The 18,445-nt window shown below is 42.2% G+C and overlaps 1 protein-coding gene across 1 annotated transcript; it reads left to right on the top strand.

The window, feature by feature from the left end:
• Positions 1 to 14,410: 14,410 nt before the first annotated feature.
• On the top strand, positions 14,411 to 16,618 carry phox2bb (paired like homeobox 2Bb; the record flags this gene model as incomplete). The annotated part of the gene is made up of 3 exons (XM_080416251.1): positions 14,411 to 14,820; positions 15,524 to 15,711; positions 16,172 to 16,618. The coding sequence occupies exons 1-3, from the start codon at positions 14,580 to 14,582 to the stop codon at positions 16,616 to 16,618; spliced, it is 876 nt and encodes a 291-aa protein (XP_080272377.1). The 5' UTR covers positions 14,411 to 14,579.
• Positions 16,619 to 18,445: the final 1,827 nt, after the last annotated feature.

The following is an 18,445-nucleotide window of genomic DNA, read 5'->3' as shown; positions in this document are numbered from 1 at the left end:
CTCTGCCATTCTATACTATGGTCCAGCCCAATCACACTGGAAAAAGACAACAGCAACAGGTAAATGTTAAGCAACTCTTATTCATTATGCACTTTAGTCACATTAATTTATTATGCAGATTGGTCATAAATTATGCACTTAATGCCCCTCCTCTCTGTTTTATGATATGACTCTCTATCTTTTTACTCCAATGATGAGCCTGCACAAGTTCACAACTAATAATTTCACCCACCTTACTTGTTTTGTGATGTGACAATAAAGATTGATTCTGATTCTGATTATGCCAGTCACGTTGTCACGGCTGGTTAAAGAGGTATTCTGTTGACTGTGTGCATACTCAATCTAGTTCACTGCTTGTCACCACATTGTGATGGAAAAGAACGGAGCAGTTAATCTTACTAGTAGCAGTTGTCACTGGTCAGGTGCCGGTTAGGGTTGGGTCCAGTTAGCTCAATAAAGTCACTAGCTGTATTGTCAGATTAGGGGTTGCTGCACCAATGGAGACAAGAGCGGTGAGGAGAGAGAAGGGGATAGAAAAACGGTTGACATAATTTATATCAAATTATTCTGCCCCTGCAGATGGTTGTATGCTTTCACTTCGTGCACAGGCAGATCCGATTCCTCAGCAGAAAATAGTTTGCATTTCGCCCAACTTGCCGGATCCCTCGTTTAAATAACAATGTGCCATGCCGCAGGGGCACGTTGAACTTAAAGGGCATGGGAGATGACACTCTGATTGGTCTAATACACTTGATGCTGAAAACACACACATAACCTCGTTCCCAGCCTTATCTTATGAAGAGATAAGCCTGACAAAGAACTACAGCTGAAGGTGTCTGTAGGGCGGGACTTCCGCTGTACTGTATGTACTTCCCCTGCTGACGTTTACTTTTCAACCAATCACAACGCTCTTTTCATGCGGGCGAATGTATTGTGAACTAGCCTCGTTCCCAGCCTTACTCATCTGTGAAGAAAAAAGCCTGGTAATGACCTAATGCAGAGAGTGTCTATAGGGGCGGGACTTCCGTCCTACCTATTTCCCCCGGAAACTATCTTTTGCGACCAATCACAACACTCGCTTCATTCACGGAGAATGTAAACAGATTTGTAAAGCGTGAACGTCATTTCCATGGCCGGTACTTCCGCCAAATTCCGGTATTTCCGTTTAGACACTCCACCGGCCAGGTCTTGCCTAGCGTGACTGTGAAGAGATCTGCACAGCATTAGCGTAACTTCCGCTTAGACCCATTCAGTAGTCGTTCGCACCCATCATAACACACCCATGACTAATTCAGAGATTGAATACAACCCCTTTGCACCTTATTTTGCACCCAGAGCTGTACACATCTGATTTAAATCACCATGTACCATAGATTATCTAATAGGGCCCTTAGTCTTTTTTCTCCTCAAAATTAATTGCAAACTATACAGACATCAGAAATGTTTTTAATGAGACAGCCTATCTGTCATTTATAGAAGTGGATCTCAATTCCAGCCTGAGGACCCAGAGTAGCTACTGCTGGCTTTCATTCTTCATCTCAAGAACTAATTTATATAGACCTTCATGGGATTAACGCAATTAACCACCTAATACAGCAAACTACTGGGTCTCCAGGACTGGACAAAAAAAACATCGATTCAAAGGAACGGCCTAATAATTCTGAAATGCTAAGTATTCTGACATGCCTTATCAGTACATCAGTAGACTACTAGCACCGTAACATGGAGTGCTCCTGTCAGTGTGTTGGCCAGGAAACCTGAGGAGTCAATGTTAAGTGAATAGTAAGGTTTGTCTCTGCCCTGCCGGGCTATTGACCAACCTGTCCATAACACTGCGAGGGAAATCTATAAGGCCAAGAAATGTCAGCTCAACATCCGCTCTGTGTGCATGTATGCGTGCATGCGCGTGTGCAAGTGCAGGTCTGTATAATGTGCATATACTGTATGTATATAGTGCATATTCTGCATTTTCTTTTTCTTTTTCTGTTATTTTATTGTGTTGTGTTTTTAATTGTGATATGGATCTTCCTGGGTCTGAACTAAAGATTGAATTGAATCATATAATGTGACAACGTAAATGTTACAGTGCTCTATGTCAGTGGTTCTCAAACCTTTACATTTCAAGGTCTCCCCTTAACTCTGACCGTATACAAATGGACAAACCTGCGAGGGTCAATTTAGACCCCCCTAAAGGCACCCAGAGAGTCCCTCGAATCCACTTTGAGAACCACTGCTCTATGTAATGCATGCTGCATAGTATTCATGGGCTAATTTATACTTTGTCATACGACGGTGCCGCTCTCGAAAATAACAGATTTCGACTCAAACGTGTGATGCATCGCATCATTTGTGTGATTACAAATAGACAGTGCAAACCGCAAAGCCAGACGGAGAGCTTCAGCCCAGCGAGGCAGCGTTTAAAACTCACCTCACAGCTGGCTGCTCATTACCTAACGCTCACAACACAACACATATTATTCATCCCTGACAGCTCGTCTGCTCTGCATAAGACACACACACACACACACACACACACACACACACACACACACACACACACACACACACACACACACACACACACACACACACACACACACACACACACACACACACACACACACACACACACAGGCACACACACGTGCATGCATATGTGAACTCGCACTTCATGTACAAACTATAAAGAAGAAGAAGAGGTTATTTTGCATGTATACTTACTATGCAATGCATGCATGCATGAGTGCTGAACATGTACACTTACAGCATATATCATTCATAAAGAGCCACGCACACACACGCGCGCCATATGAGTAATGAACAACCTTAATAACACCTCCAACTTTTCCTCCTCCTGTGTGTCTCTCTGCTGGCTGTTTAAATTCACATCCTCCTTTAACGTCTCTCTAATCTGATTACTGCCCAGCTAATGGCTCTCCTTCTGCTGCTCCCAGACGATCTGCCCAGACCCTGGAACACACACACACGCACGCGAGCACACGCACACGCGCACACACACACACACACACACAGGGTGTGTGCCGCTGCAGAACAGCTGCATCTGCAGAGTAGAGAGAGAGAGAGAGAGAGAGCACCTGATTGAGAGAGAGAGAGAGAGAGAGAGAGAGAGAGAGAGAGAGAGAGAGAGAGAGAGAGAGAGAGAGAGAGCTTGGTTGGTGTATAGCAGTTTGTTTATGCTTGCATATGTGTGTTGGATGCGGAGGCTGGGTGGGGGAAGCGACTGACTCCACTAACCCCCCCCCCCCTTTTGCTCATTCAACCCCCCCTCTCTCCTCTCCTTCAGTAGATCTATAGGGAGGGAAGGCAGAGACAGGTGCATTTCTCCACAAATTGAGTTAGCCAAGACATGCCACATCCAATTGGGCCAAATTGATGTGAGAGTTTGTGATGTTTGCCATGGGTACTACAGCAAAGGTCAGTGTGCCGAGACAATGACATCAATCTGGTCCACGTGGCCGAGCGTACGGTCGGCTAACCTACCACACACACACACACACACACACGCACACACACACACACACACACACACACACACACACACACACACACACACACACACACACACACACACACACACACACACACACACACACACACACGCACGCCTACCCACCCCTGATTCAAGATGCAAACCCACAAATACACAAGCCGGGGGACGTAGAGGGCGGAAAAACAACATGGAGTCAAGAGCCTGGTAGGCATCTTGTGATTGCATCTGAATCTGAACGTGTTGCCATACGCTGAACATAACACATTTTCAAGTGAAAAATGCACGATGCGCTTTTCACTGGAAAATCTGTTGTTTACGCAGGACCTTAACTCAACTCCAGCAGTGTCACCTTTAGGGCGTGTTTGTTATTTCCAAACTGTGTTTTGGTTTTGATGTTTATGCACTTAAGCTCTTTTTTTTGTACCATGACTATAGAGAAAATAGCCGATACAAGCTTACAACATGTCACATCGCAGGCATCGCGAGCTTGTAGATCTGCTGTTCTCGCTATGTTGGAAATGTTTTGAAATGTCTTGCCTATAATTACATGCCCAAAATAGGGCTGCCAGGTTGAAAGAGGTTAACCACTTAAACCATACAGTATATACTTCAGTTGACCAGGGTCTGTATTGGTCTCCCTTTTGTCGCCGTACACCAAATCTCCTCACAGAAAATAGCAGATCTATAAGCTTGTATAAAACGTATTGCACTGCGGCAGAATGTTCACCTTAAATATGCGCTATAGGGTTAATGTGGTAAATGTCTTTATTAATCTGAGACATTTATATAAACTATTTTAAAGCAAGAATTTGTATGTACGTCTCAGTAAAAGCTTTAAGTTCACCAGCATAATTTGTCATACATACAATAAAGTTTGCTGTGTGAATGTAATGTAAAAATGGACCCAAATGGACCCAAAACACAAAGGGACACAACCTATCAATTTCTCATAACTTTATGGGCAGTAACGGTCTGGGGCTACTTTGCCTCAACTCTCAGTAAATCCAATAGAAGCTTCATCATGCTGTCACCTCATGCGCGTAGTCTGCAAATACAGATTTTGGGCGTATGGCTTTCATCCCACCTCTATTCAGAGAGCCATTTTCTATGATCACATTAGCTTTATTGCTCCTCTTACGGCTTGCTCTTCGTCTCCTCACTGATACTTAATATCAGCCCAGGGCTATTGGGTTTCATATTGTGCCTTCAATCTAGACCGGGACCAGGCCAAACCAGGCCAGCCTTACATTGGCTTAAATTCATATAAAAGCTTTATGAACAGCCAGGTTCAGCTGAAGACTTCCTGGGTCACTGTCAAGCGGAACATATAGGCCTATACTGTATATTCAAACCAGTAACATGACAATTAGTTGCATTAAGTAGTCTTTCTCACTTGCAATGTTAGTCAAATTTCTGATGTCAAAGGTATTGATCTGAAGCACTGCAGTGCATTCTGGTTCTGTTTGCATTGCTGTTCAGTGAATAAGTTGTGATTGTCGAGGGAAGTAAAAAAAATAAAAAATAAACACGAGCAAACACCTGCCTATTAGGGACAAGTCATCATCGCTGTCATTTCACAAGGTTTCCTGGAAGCTTGGGGATCGAAGAAGAAGAAGGCTAAATTCAAACCCCACTTGGTGGAATCCCAAGCCGGAGATTTGTCTGAGAGGCAATTTACTGTCATTTGCCAGAGAGAGCTGCTGGCCCTGATGCATAAACATAGTTCCTAATACACCAATTCATCATCAGAAAGCCAGGGGGATTCTGGGTGTGTTCTGATCAAATTTGTGCCTGGCGATGATGAGGTGCATGTTGGATTTTTCTTGCAGAAAAGCACAGATCCAGCTATTTGTCACATCAAGCTATCTCAGGGGCAGGCTTAAGGTAGAGAGCAACAAAACATAGAATTAGATAGAGTAGAACAAATAACCGCTGCTTGCTTCACCGCAGCAATCTCCACATCTAAAGTGGCTGACATAATATGTGTGTTCATTTTGTGTTCATTTTCTGGACAGTGAATGAGACTTGTGAAGAATCAAAGATGGAATGGTCAACATAACAGGAACAGTTTTCTTAAATTCCATTAAATAAGAAAAAAATAAATCCCTCTTCCAGGTTTCACAACATTATCATATTGTCCAAAGCAGTGGTTCTCAGACCTTTTTAATACCTTAAAAGAAAAGAGAGCATGCATCAAAAGTAAACAACAAACCAAACTATAAAATTGGTGAAACATTGGCCAAATTGTCAAACAATATAAGAGGCAAACATTGTGAAAATAGATCTACAAGCTCACAGCGCTTCGCAATGCGAGGCGTTGTGAGCTTGTAGATCTATTTTTGTTTGTAGATCGGCTTGTAGATCGGCTATTTTCACAATATTTATCTGTGGAACCGAGTCAAACTAAATTGAATGCCTCAACAATTCCAAGTGCTTGTCAGCGTGGGGGGGGGGGGGGTCCCCAGTTAAAATATGATTATTTTGGAGGGTTTGCGGCCTAAAAAGGTTGAGAACACTGGTGTAAAGTACAGAATCTTATGCACTGAGTCTGTACAACTGACCTTCATCTGAACAGCGTTGACGATTCTATGCATCCCAGCTCTGCAGTGCAGGATCATTCCTCAGAGCCCCAGAGAGAAGCCCTCTGGGAAACAGGAAGTAAATCAGAGTCTGGAATGGACCGACCGCGTCTGATGGCTCCCATCTGGCTATTCTTTAAGGATTACATCCAATCAAATTAGGCTTGATTGATCAACGGGCACTGCCATTGGATGGTGGCTGTGTCACTACAGATGCCCTGTTCCATCACTATGGGTGCGTTTGCTGAGGAGATGCAACAATGACAAAGCACACTCAAAAGTTAGTTCACTTATTTCAAACTGCCATGCTTCAGAACATATAGAACACACAGGTAGGAACATGCACAGTGTACCTGGATTGTTCATTCAACTTGGGTCAATGCTTTCACTCTCATGGTTAAATGAACACTCTTGATTTTACTGTGTAGTACAATGACTCAGGCCCAATAGTTGCAGGGATCTGGCAAAACATGTTGAGTATAGAAAGTACCAGCAAACTGTATATTCGTTTTGAATAAACAATAACACCTAGTCTGACAAATGATTGCTGGCATGAAAGTAAAACTAATTTTCACTACTATTGATACTATTAAAGCTGCATTCCAGCCCAGGACTTATTTGAATGGTTTGGTTTGGTCATTTCAAACAAGATTTCAAACTTTCATTTTGTATTAATGCAGTAACAATGGCTCGCTTAATTCTATTTAAGCAGGCTAACTTTCCAGAAATAGAAAGGCTGTCATTTCTATTGTAGCTTGGAATCCCCATCGATGATGGTATGCAGGTTTCTGAACTGTCCTTAGTCCACCAACAGTGAGTGGATGCAGAGTTGAGTATATTGGACATTGAGCATTAGAGAGGACCACTTACATGAAGATATGGTTGAAAATGGGTGAAGCCAGTGCTCATTTAGGAGTCCAGGAAGGAAACAGAATGCAGTCATCCTGAATACAAACAAATAGTTGGAATTAATATTTGAAATAGTTTGTAGTGAGAGTTTAATTGACACTGTTGTACAATTGGGGTAGGCGAACAGTGGCAACTCTGATTCTGTACCTCAGAACAAAACACATTTTATTCTGTGCTCAGTTAAATGTAGGCAACTGGCACGTTGTGATGATGATGAGAAAAAAAAGAATATTTTGAAATAATGAAAAACTAAATGTAGTATACAAAAAATAATAGGGCATTTACTTGCAACCCTTAAAAATTGGCCCGCAACCCACATATGGGTCCCGACCCAGGGGCCTCATACTGGGGTTTGCCCTCCTGATCCCTCAGCACGCCCCTGGATGAGATTCAAGAAACAAATCCTAATAATAATATTAATAACAATGTAGCTAATGTAAGCTATGTTGTGTGATGTGACTACAGCCTATACCTACCTCACTCCTGTTGAAATGCATCATTGGCCAAGAGGTCGAAGTCAGCCTGCCCCCCCCCCCTTCTCTCTCTCTCTCTCTCTCTCTCTCCCTCTCCCACTCTCTCTTTCTCTCTCTATTGAGGGCTTCCCAAGTGACCAAGAAAACCGGCGAAAGGATTAGCATAGAAATCTTATTCCGGGGGATAAGATTAGCAAACATATTGCCCTCAAACGCGGCCTTGGCACGAGCGAGAGCTAGGCAAAGGAATCAATTACTAAATTACTCCAACCTCTAAGTCGACATTAACGGAGAGAAATGCCATCGACCCGGTCGGGAATAAGATTCCGAAAAGATGTGATCATTAAATCTTCTTGCCAGTGTTCAAGAATTTGATTCATAAAATCGTCTGAAATGAGATGGAATTAAATTCTTATCGGAGCTCTTGTCATCGTTTCATCTCGTGCTGTTTAACATTGGTCATCAATGGCCTTCATGAGATTTTCCCTGTAAATAAACTTAGTAATTGAATTTTCCTCTCTCCACGAGACATTGGTTGTTATTAATTTATTGCAGTGAGTCGGATGGATATGACTGCATGCCTAATGGCTTAGAGAGGACCATGCTCTCTAAATGTTTTTAATTCAGTAACAAGCTTTTCTGGTCAATACGAGAAAGCACTGTATTTATTCTATTATTTGTATTCGTATAAGGCTGATATACTATATGACTTTTAACTATTCGTAAATATTGATACGGTTAACACGTCTTAACTTGAGCCATGATTTATATAGTTGCACGCTGGTGTTGCATGGCGCAAATAGCAGATATACAAGTCACATTCGTGACCCATTGCGAGCTTGTAGATCTGCTATTTACTGAGCAGTGAGCACGACATTGGCACGCAACAAAGTGTAACTGAGGCTTTAAACAGCCAGACAGACGTCATTTTTTAGCTCGTCATCGGTTAATTTTTTTTGGGCTGCCTGAGTTTTCAACCCGTGTTGCCTGCAGCAGGGGTCAAGGGTCAAGGCACATCTTATTTAGCATAGTCTACCAGCATCATTCCCCCCCACACACACACATTAGCAATTGACAATTATTAGCCCCCAGCCTCATAAATCAGCTGCGTGACCCGTTATTATTGTTGAATTGAATAGCTGTTGGGGAAGTGAGGGTCAGTGTCATTAACTTGCCCCGAATCCCTGCGTGCTCCTCCGCCTCCCCCGGACCCCTGGCCCCCCGAAGGCATTTGGGGGGCTTCTATACAAGGACCTGCTGGTTTAATAATGCCGTGTGGTCGGGCTAAAAGCTTAATCACACATGCATTAGTGGGAGACAGCGGGCTATTGTGCACACGTAGGTTTACTGGAATTAAGCGATTAATGGCCATCTAGGCTGTGGGCGACAAGGCCGGGCACATCGAGAATGATGGAGCGCTTTTTAATGTTAAAAAGTAAAAATTGGCCCCGGATGTCGCGGTGTTCAAGAGGCGGAGGCGTCCAGGGGAGTCGCAATTACAGTAAGGCCGTGTCTCCCCAATCCATCATAAAAACGTCAAGGTCATTGTGGATCATATTGATTATCATACAGCAGCGCATTGTAATGTTTATTGCAGCCCCCTGTTCTCATATTATGCAAAAAAGATTCAACATGTAAACACCTGCCATCAATTTCAAAAGCTGCCTCTAATGTGTCTCGCCCTCGACCACCAGACCCCCTTTTTTCATATTCTTTTCACATGTGACTAACACGGCCACAGTGTATTTTTATAGGCTTGGTTTATGCACCCCTTAGGCAAATTGTCAATCAAATTCCTCCTTAATTATTTCCTCAAAATTAAGGTATAGGAAACCCAAAAGAACGTCATATGATTGGTTTCAAATTTGTCCAACAAGTTATATTAGATCCTGTTTATTTGATATCATCATGGGGAATTTGGCCCTGGCGGTGGTTTTGGTGCAGGAAGCTTTTTGAGTATAGGCTGTGCCACCAAAAAATAACCGATCTACAAGTTCATAAGGCTTTGTTGTGAGCTTGTAGATCGGCTATTTTTGAGGGAGGACACCGTCGTCGTATATACGACGGCGCACAAATTCGGCATATAAGCCTGTTCTGAAAACAAGTTTTCTTGACACCAAGAGGAGGGCAGGCTGTTGTAATTGAATTTCGCTCTTCCACAGATGTCACTTTCCATCTGCGCGCGTGGAAATGTGATGCCGTCCTGTACGGAACACCACTGAGTCACATTTCTGCATCAACATGTTGGCCTTGGAGGTGTTTTACAGTTTACACACTGAGGCACAAGTTCAAAGCAACAGCAGCAGCTAAAGCCTCATCCAATTTTAATATATGGTCACATTAATAAATATTAGAGAAATAAAAACTTGTAGTTGTAAACCAGTGAAGTAACTAAGTACATGTACTACTCAAGTAGGCCTATAGCCTACTTACAATGTTGAGGTATTCTTTTTACTTTATTCAGTATTTACAAATTTCAATACTTTTACTTCTACTCCACTACATTTCAGAGGAAAATATTGTACTGTTTGCTCCACTACAATTATATTGAAACTTCAGTTATTAGTTACTTTGGAGATTTTGATAATTATTACAAAACATATATTACCCACTTCAGCCCTATATACAGCACATGATTTCGGCCATTTGAAAATAGTCGGTACTTTAAGTATATTTTGATACCAATACTTTTGTACTTTTACTCAAGTATATTTTGAATTCTGGACTTTTACTTTTAACTGAGTATTTCTACATTGCAGTATTGATACTTTTATTTAAGTAAATAATACTTTCACCACCACTGGCTATAGCCTATTGGATTTGGCAAATAATTAATTCGCCACTATACTTGCTTATACTGAATTTATAGAATAAATATACGCGATGCATGGTTTACAAAGCATTTCATAATTCATAAATGTCCTTGTGTTTTTCTTCTTGTTTCCATTGCACATCGTTGCAGGTGAAATCGAAGCGCTCCCCGCATCATTCTCCTCAGCACCACGCTGTCAAATTGAGACATCAGCCTGAATTGTCACGACGAGAGCATCTTGAATCATGAATATTTGATGTTATCTGTTGCCGAGCCACTCCTCCCCGTCCATATACACACCCTTATTAATAACGGCTTTGATAAGCGTTAAGATTTCCTGGGGGGCGGTAGGGGGCGGCGAAAGAGAGGGAGAGAGAGACATTAGGTGAAATGTGACAAGCGGTCCCTCCCATCGCCCTCTCTCCTTTATCTTCCTCTGTTCTGTGTCTTTTTTGGGGGACTAGATCCATCCAATCCATCCGTAGACAATGGCATTTTGTTCGCCGTTTTGTCCCGATCCTGTCGACCCGCATTCCAATATCGCTGAGCAACGATGGCGGGCAGCGTTGCCAGATTTCGCGAGAGAAACAAGAAACCGGGTCTATGAAAACGAGCCCAAAAAGAAGCAACTTTAGGTCACATCGTGAGCACTTTAAACCTATATGCATCGGGTAGGCCTATTTGAAAATACTGTGGAATATTTGGAATATTTTTCTTTGAAACATTCTAACAACACAAATGCTCCCTGCCTGGCACAAAACATTTATGAAAATATTTGAGAACCACTGGCTTAAACATTTTTTTTGTGGAAGCAAGCCTATAGCTTAACTACACTTTAGATCAGAGGTCTTCAACAGGGGGTCCGCGACCCCTAGGGGGTCCGCGGAGGTACTGCAGGGGGTCCGCGAAATTGTTTGATCTTTTTTTTTTATATACTTTTTGTAAAAAAAATCTTTCAAAAATGTCAATATGTCTTTAAACATAACATGACATATTTGAATAGCTTAGTATTGAATGCACAATAACATGGTATGTTTAGAAAGAGAAAGAAAAGGTCTTTTGCACATACTGGGACAACCTGTGGGTAGGAGCAGGCTCCAGGCAACCATTTGTTCATGTTTATACATATAAAACACAATTTTATACATAAATATACGATATATGTGGTGGCCTACCCCCTACCCTACGAGGAAGTTTGGGGGTCCCTGGTCTGAAAAGGTTGAAGACCCCTGCTTTAGATTAAAAGCCCCCAAAAAACCGCAACCACCAATATTTACAAGCAAACTTTACAGAAATAAAGAAGCCCAAAGTCGCTTATAATAAGCCGACATGGCAACACTGATCGCGGGCCGTTAAATGGAGAGGAGTTCCTCTCCATTGCACGCCTTTAAAATGTCTGTCTGCCAACTATTGTCCGGCCACTTGCCCAGGGAATTTAGGGGCTTTGCACACATCGCATTTTCCTGATTTATTTAAGTGACAGCATACGGTCGCCGCTCTTTATACGCCATTGAATTACAAATTAACCACCGCTTTAACTTGAGTTAAATGGTCATTATGGGCTACTGTAAATCAACTGATTCCATACAGTCCCGGACCTGTGTTTGCTTTGGGAGGTGGTGCTTAATATCAAGGACTATGTAATTATGCTTTAGAGTAGACCTATATGATAGGCCTATTCGCTTGTTAATATAAGACATCTTTAAACACATTAGACACATTAGACCATGGACGAGTTAAAATTGTATCATGTGTGATTTATATAAAACGTTACCTCAGAAAAACGGATGAGAGCATGCAGACACCGGTTTCAGGTTCAACACAATATGCAGGGAACCAATTGAAGAGAGATTCAACCCAAACTGTTAATTTATTTTATAGGTTAGTAGGCCTATAGCCATTTAGCTTAAACTTGAGGGAAGACGGGTTTAAAAATGTCAAATCAACATATCAACAGCTTTTAACCGCAACAAAGTAATCCCCCCCCCCCCACTGCAGAATTGAGTGACCAGCTGATGGAATTGACGGAGATGTTGAAAATCTAAAAGGAGAACGTTTCAATAGCTGGTGGTGGACTTATGGTGGACTATAGACCGCAGAGAATAAAGAGTCCGCCTCAGTGAAAGGAACCGGTGGCTAAAAGCTATAATTGTATTTGCCTCGGCAAAATATCAGAAAAGACTTCTCGTTTCTTTGAGCGTTATTAGATTAATGTCCAGAGATGGGTTCTTTTCTCGCTGCCAGACGCGTGGAGGGAGGACGGTGCACCATTTGGTCTTTGGTTTCAATAATCAAATTAACCATTTGGTACAACTTTTCGGCCCCGGCTCTCGCGTGCAGAAAAGAGAAAAGGGAAAACATTTACATAATAGGGACCGGGTTGTGTCAAGAAAGAATTAACTGATCCCTGAAAAGGCAATGCACACACACACACACCAAAGAAATGCAGCAACAGACTGCAACACATCAGACTCAGCAATTGTGGCAAAATATAATTGATGGCAAAGTCTCCAGACTATTGTTGGGACATGCACCAACATACGCCTTTCCTGCTAAAGGCAATATAACTCATCTCAATTGTATTAATATTTTCATTTTATCTATATTTATTTTATTATTATTTTGTTTATACCAAAATGTCTGAATTGTAGGAATAATGAACCTATATAAACGATAATCACATAAATAAATGTAAACATGTAATATAACATAGCCTATGACACATCCGAGCGTTCTTGTTCATAAGCCAATATTTTCTATTTCAGTATTCCAGTGATTCGGTGACTTCTTCAAGGCCTTTTAACGTAAACCGGCGATGAAGGAAAGCCATCCTGACTAAACCGGGACGTGTTCGGGCTGTGCTTGAATTCAATCCCGTGAAAGAACAGCGAGTGAGTGTGTAAACAGCGTAAATAAAGGTTCACCTTATTACCAAAACCAAATTATCCACTCAGCCAATATTGTGAGCCTAAGAGGTCCGATGATGACTGCCTCACCACTTCGTTACTTTCATTAAAATGATGTTATTCGACAAATAAAAGGAATAATGAATGTAATAAAAGTAATTACACACTCATTACAATAATAAAAACATACTCCCTGAAATTTAGTGTAATCTGACATAGTCACTATGTAACAAATTAAAGAAACGGTAAAAACATGCATTTTGGGAGACAAAAAAAATATACTACATGGAGAAAAATATTCCTCTTCTAATTCATCGATATTAACAATGTTTAAGTTTAATTTCGTTTACTTTCGTTTTTCACTACATCGTACAAGGTCACAAACCAACAATTACATGTTTTAAAAGCCCCACATATAAATAAATAAATAAAAAAGGACCAGTATTGGTACGATTTAAAATAATGTAAAAAATAATGTATTAATAAATATTTATTTGATAAGCCAAATAATATTAAAAATAAACATGCCAAAACATTGAGTTATCTTGGTATGATATGCATTGTATTCTTTTTATTATTAATGTGCATAACGGTCTTGGAATAGATATATTGGTGCAGACTACTATAGTAACGCATTTCTGGCATCCGCAGTCAAGTTAAAAGAGAGTGAAAACAGTGGGATAAGGCGGACAGAGAGAGAGAGAGGGAATACTATGTGAAATTCTGCCCAAGGTATACGGTCGGTTAAAAGGCTTAAAAGCTTGGAGAAAATTGGATCAGGGAGAATCGTCACCCAACTTTCATTATTTCCAAGTGGTGTGATTGAATTAAAGGGCAAGATGGTGGTTAGAGCGGAGTGGGGTGGATGGTGCGCGGGGGGGGGGGGTGGGGAGAGGGGAGGAGGGGGGGGGGGCTTGGCGCGTAATGGCGTGGTATTAAATTCTAATTAGAGATGCAGGGGATCAATGATAGGGAGGTTGGACAGCGCGGGCCCCCAGTGCCAGCCCAATAGACTGATGAGTTATTGTCATGTAAAAAAGCGCTAGCAATAAGACCAAACGCTTTGCTATTGTCCAAGCGGAAAGAGCCAAGTTTATTATGAGGACTATATGCTCTAGAGACCTCGGGCAAGGCGGCTCTTAGGGGGCTTTTCATAAAACAGGGCTAGGTTGCTATAAAGGAGGCCAGTTTTGGAGCGGGCGCTGAGCAGTGAACATCTACCCACGGTCTATAGCCTCTTTCAAAACCAGTCAAAAACCAAGCAAGTATATAGTCTAATCTCTCCCCAACTCAGCCTTGTGCATCCTTTTTTAATTTAATTTCGAGTTTTATTTGACTTATTTTTTTCCCGGGGAAGTGCAACTTTCTAACTCCACTGAGCCTTTTCAAATGTATAAAATGGAGTATTCTTACCTAAATTCCTCTGCCTACGAGTCATGTATGGCCGGGATGGACACGTCGAGCCTGGCATCGGCCTACGCGGACTTCAGCTCGTGCAGCCAGGCCAGCGGCTTTCAGTACAATCCGATCAGGACGACGTTCGGGGCGACCTCCGGCTGCCCGTCCCTAGCGCCGGGGTCCTGCAGTCTCGGGACCCTGCGGGACCACCAGAGCAGCCCGTACGCCGCAGGTAAGCATGCAGCCAGCGCAAGACTTTGCTCGCCGCTCCGCTCCGGAGCCTCGACTCGCGGGGTGTATATAGGACGCCTTGATTGCATTTGAAAATGGAAATGTGTTTAGTATTTACCGAAACGAAATTTGCTTACACAAATGAAAGAATTTATCACGTTAGAAGCGATTGCAGGCAAGCGGTAATTCGGTTACGGGGTTATACTATCCCAGTCACACCCAAACCGCCAACAAAATTATCTTAAGCTGCCAAAATGATAGGCATAATTTATTTACTTTGCGATGAGACATAAAGCTTCGAAAATAATTAGATAACCAAAGACTAAAGCTCATTATTGACACCGAATTGGAGTTACAGTAGCAACGGCTGGGAGGGATGAGAACATTATGACAAGTTTCCAAACTTGAGCCCCGATCTCGAGCTCAACAATTAGTTTATCATTACAATTAACCACATCACAGGTCAGCAGCATTATCAATTCAGCGCTCATTCACGGGTAATCAAAGCCATAATACAATAGAATAGCCGCAGCCAACCCAATACCAAGCTTAACGGGATTTTAAACAAAATATCGAGTTTGGATTTACTTCATGTTTGACGACATTTGCAATTTACAGGTGCTCATGTGTTCCCAATGAATGAAACCCACACGACCAATACGTTTTAACCGGTGACATTTCCTTTTGGTTTTTTTTTTTTACAGTTCCCTACAAACTTTTTACTGATCACGGAGGACTCAACGAGAAGAGGAAACAGAGACGCATACGGACCACCTTCACCAGTGCCCAGCTCAAGGAGCTGGAACGGGTCTTTGCTGAAACCCACTACCCGGATATTTACACGCGCGAGGAGCTGGCTCTCAAAATCGATCTGACCGAAGCCAGAGTTCAGGTACATGGATCCCTCATCGGTCCACAGATATACCATCGGTGACCGATGGTGTCTGTGCGTAATGACACTGGTTGGGACCAATGATCGGTACCAACCATTACGCACAGATATATACAACGCATTAAGAACTTAATCATATGTCTGATTATTTGACACACATTTTAGTCATTTTAAAAGTTGACAAATAAACACTGTTTGTCTGTGTCCCGCTTCACAGCCATATGGTACAGATTTCGCTTTATTTTCTTTAATAGATTATCAACACGAATGCGTAAACTCTAAAATGCCTCAATGATTTTGTTTAAGAATTAGTAATTTGTGATTATTGAGGCCCTTGGGTTTTTCAGGAACACTAAGTGATTCGATGTTTTGTAAAAAGTAAATATCGGGCCTATATAGGCCTGTATATATTACAACAGAACTGATCATGGCTCTTTGACGTTGTGATTTTAAATCTCAGGTGTGGTTCCAAAACCGGCGCGCCAAGTTCCGCAAGATGGAGCGCGCCGCCGCCGCTGCAGCCGCCGCCGCTAAGAACGGCTCCGGGAAGAAATCCGACTCGAGGGACGACGACAACAAGGAGCCCAAGACCACCGATCCCGACAGCACGGGCGGACCGGGTCCGAACCCCCTGCCCACCTCCAACAACTGCGGCGGCGGACCGAGCCCGACCGGAGGCCAAGTGAACACGAGCGGGAACGGAGGACAGGTCCAGGACCAGGTGAAGACCTCGGTGGCGACCGGCATCGGCATGGGGGTGACGGCGCCGAGCCAAGGCTGGGCCACCGCCCCGGGAACCATCACCTCTATCCCGGACTCGTTGGGCGGGCCGTTCGCCAGCGTACTGTCGTCTTTGCAAAGACAGCAAGGAGCCAAAGCTACTTTAGTAAAGACCAGCATGTTCTAGTGAAGCCGAACAGAACAGCCGGAGGCCCGGGGGGGAAATAGAACAAGAGAGGGAAATGGCTTCCGAAGACTGACACAGCAGCGGCAGTGTTAAAGGGATAGTTCACCTCAAAAATTTACTTATTTTCTATCAATTACACACCACATGAAGCCTTGAATTCATGGAGATTATTTTGTTTTTGTCGCATTCCTATAAGCCAATACTTTGTTGACCGGCCGGTCATCAAATTATTTGCTCAGAAATGCGACAATAACAAAACAATCTCCATGAATTCAAGTCTCCATGTGGGTGAGTAATTGATAGGAAAAAAAGTCATTTTGAGGGGTGAACTATCCCTTTAACGTAACAGACCAACGAACAATGACACGCACTTCAACATGATGACAAGTCTTTATATCTTTTTTTCTTCTTTTTTTTTCGCCTTGCGCCGTTTCCTTCGGGTTCCTTCTTGTGTGGTTGAAGAAGTAAACCACAACTTCACAAGCGTCCGTGCATTCAGACAGCAGAATAGTGCCATCATAGAAGCATTAGTGTGGTCTCCAACATTTTAAGTTGATTGATTGATTGAATACTTTACTTAACAGTTTGCAAAAACAAGGCACGGTGTCACAGATGTATACAAAAGAATGCTAAAAGGATGACCCAGATAGGCCCTCAAGGCTTGTTGCCATTAAGGTCCTGTGTATTCAATTCATCGAGACGTCACATTAAAACACCTGCTTGGTTTTGGTATAGCCGCGGACTTTTAAGTTGACGCCTGAAGACGACCGACCACACACACACACACACACACACACACACACAGACACACACACACACACACACACACACACACACACACACACACACACACACACACACACACACACACACACACACACACACACACACACACACACACACACACACACACACACACACGCACACACGTGTGAAACAATATTCAACAAGATGCTGATGATGCGTTTGTCCGCTTTCTTTTTCTAGACACAACTTGCTATGTGTTTGTAGCCTGTAAAAAAAAAAGGGAAAAAAAGTTTCAGGGCTCGCGAGAATTTAGTTTCTTTAAATTATCGATATCAACGGAACACATGATTTCTTCGACAAAAAGGCACAAAAGTACTAGGCTACAATGTTCACCACTGACAGGAATATGTATGTTTTGTGTGTCTTTATACGGCAGTGTTTTTTGTGGCTCAAATTGTATAGTGTTAATACGTATTATTGTCTCCTAGTTCATAGGCCATACTCCCTTGTAGATCATACAGTCTTTTTGATGTTTTACAAAATTCCCTCGGAAGAATTTATTTTGGGTAAAAAAAAAAAGAGAAAAAAGGGAATGGATGCAAACATTGTATTTATTTCTATATTATTTGCATGTTGTCTCTCTGTTCGATTTTTACAATGATTTCCCCCATTTTGTGAGCATTATGTAACATGTTTTGTCCAGGATCTGAAAGTTATTTATATGTAGGTAATGAATGCTTATATTTAAGAAGGAAATATTTCTACATGTGCACATAGTTTTCCAGGTGTACCATTGAAATGGTTGTTGATGATATAAAAAAAAAAGAATAGTAAAAATTTGCTTTGTCATGTTTTCTTTGAGGGGTGATAATAACGGTATAATAACGTAAACCATCCCTATTTAAATGTAATGCTTTTAGAAAACAAAACCTAACAATTCATGCTCACTGCGGATAAGCTTCAAGCTTTCCTTAAATTAAGAAAGATTGAGCTGTTGCCTGTTGGTTTTTGAAAAGACTCCCCGACGGGCCTCTCTGAGTTCAGCACCATGGACAGCGGCATCCAGCCGCTTAAACCGGC

The sequence above is a fragment of the Gymnoscopelus braueri genome (assembly GCF_963280865.1).
Source record: "Gymnoscopelus braueri genome assembly, chromosome: 20".
Taxonomy (NCBI): Eukaryota; Metazoa; Chordata; class Actinopteri; order Myctophiformes; family Myctophidae; genus Gymnoscopelus; species Gymnoscopelus braueri.
The sequence above is the reverse complement of the archived record's forward strand: the minus strand, read 5'-3'. Positions and strand labels throughout refer to the sequence as shown.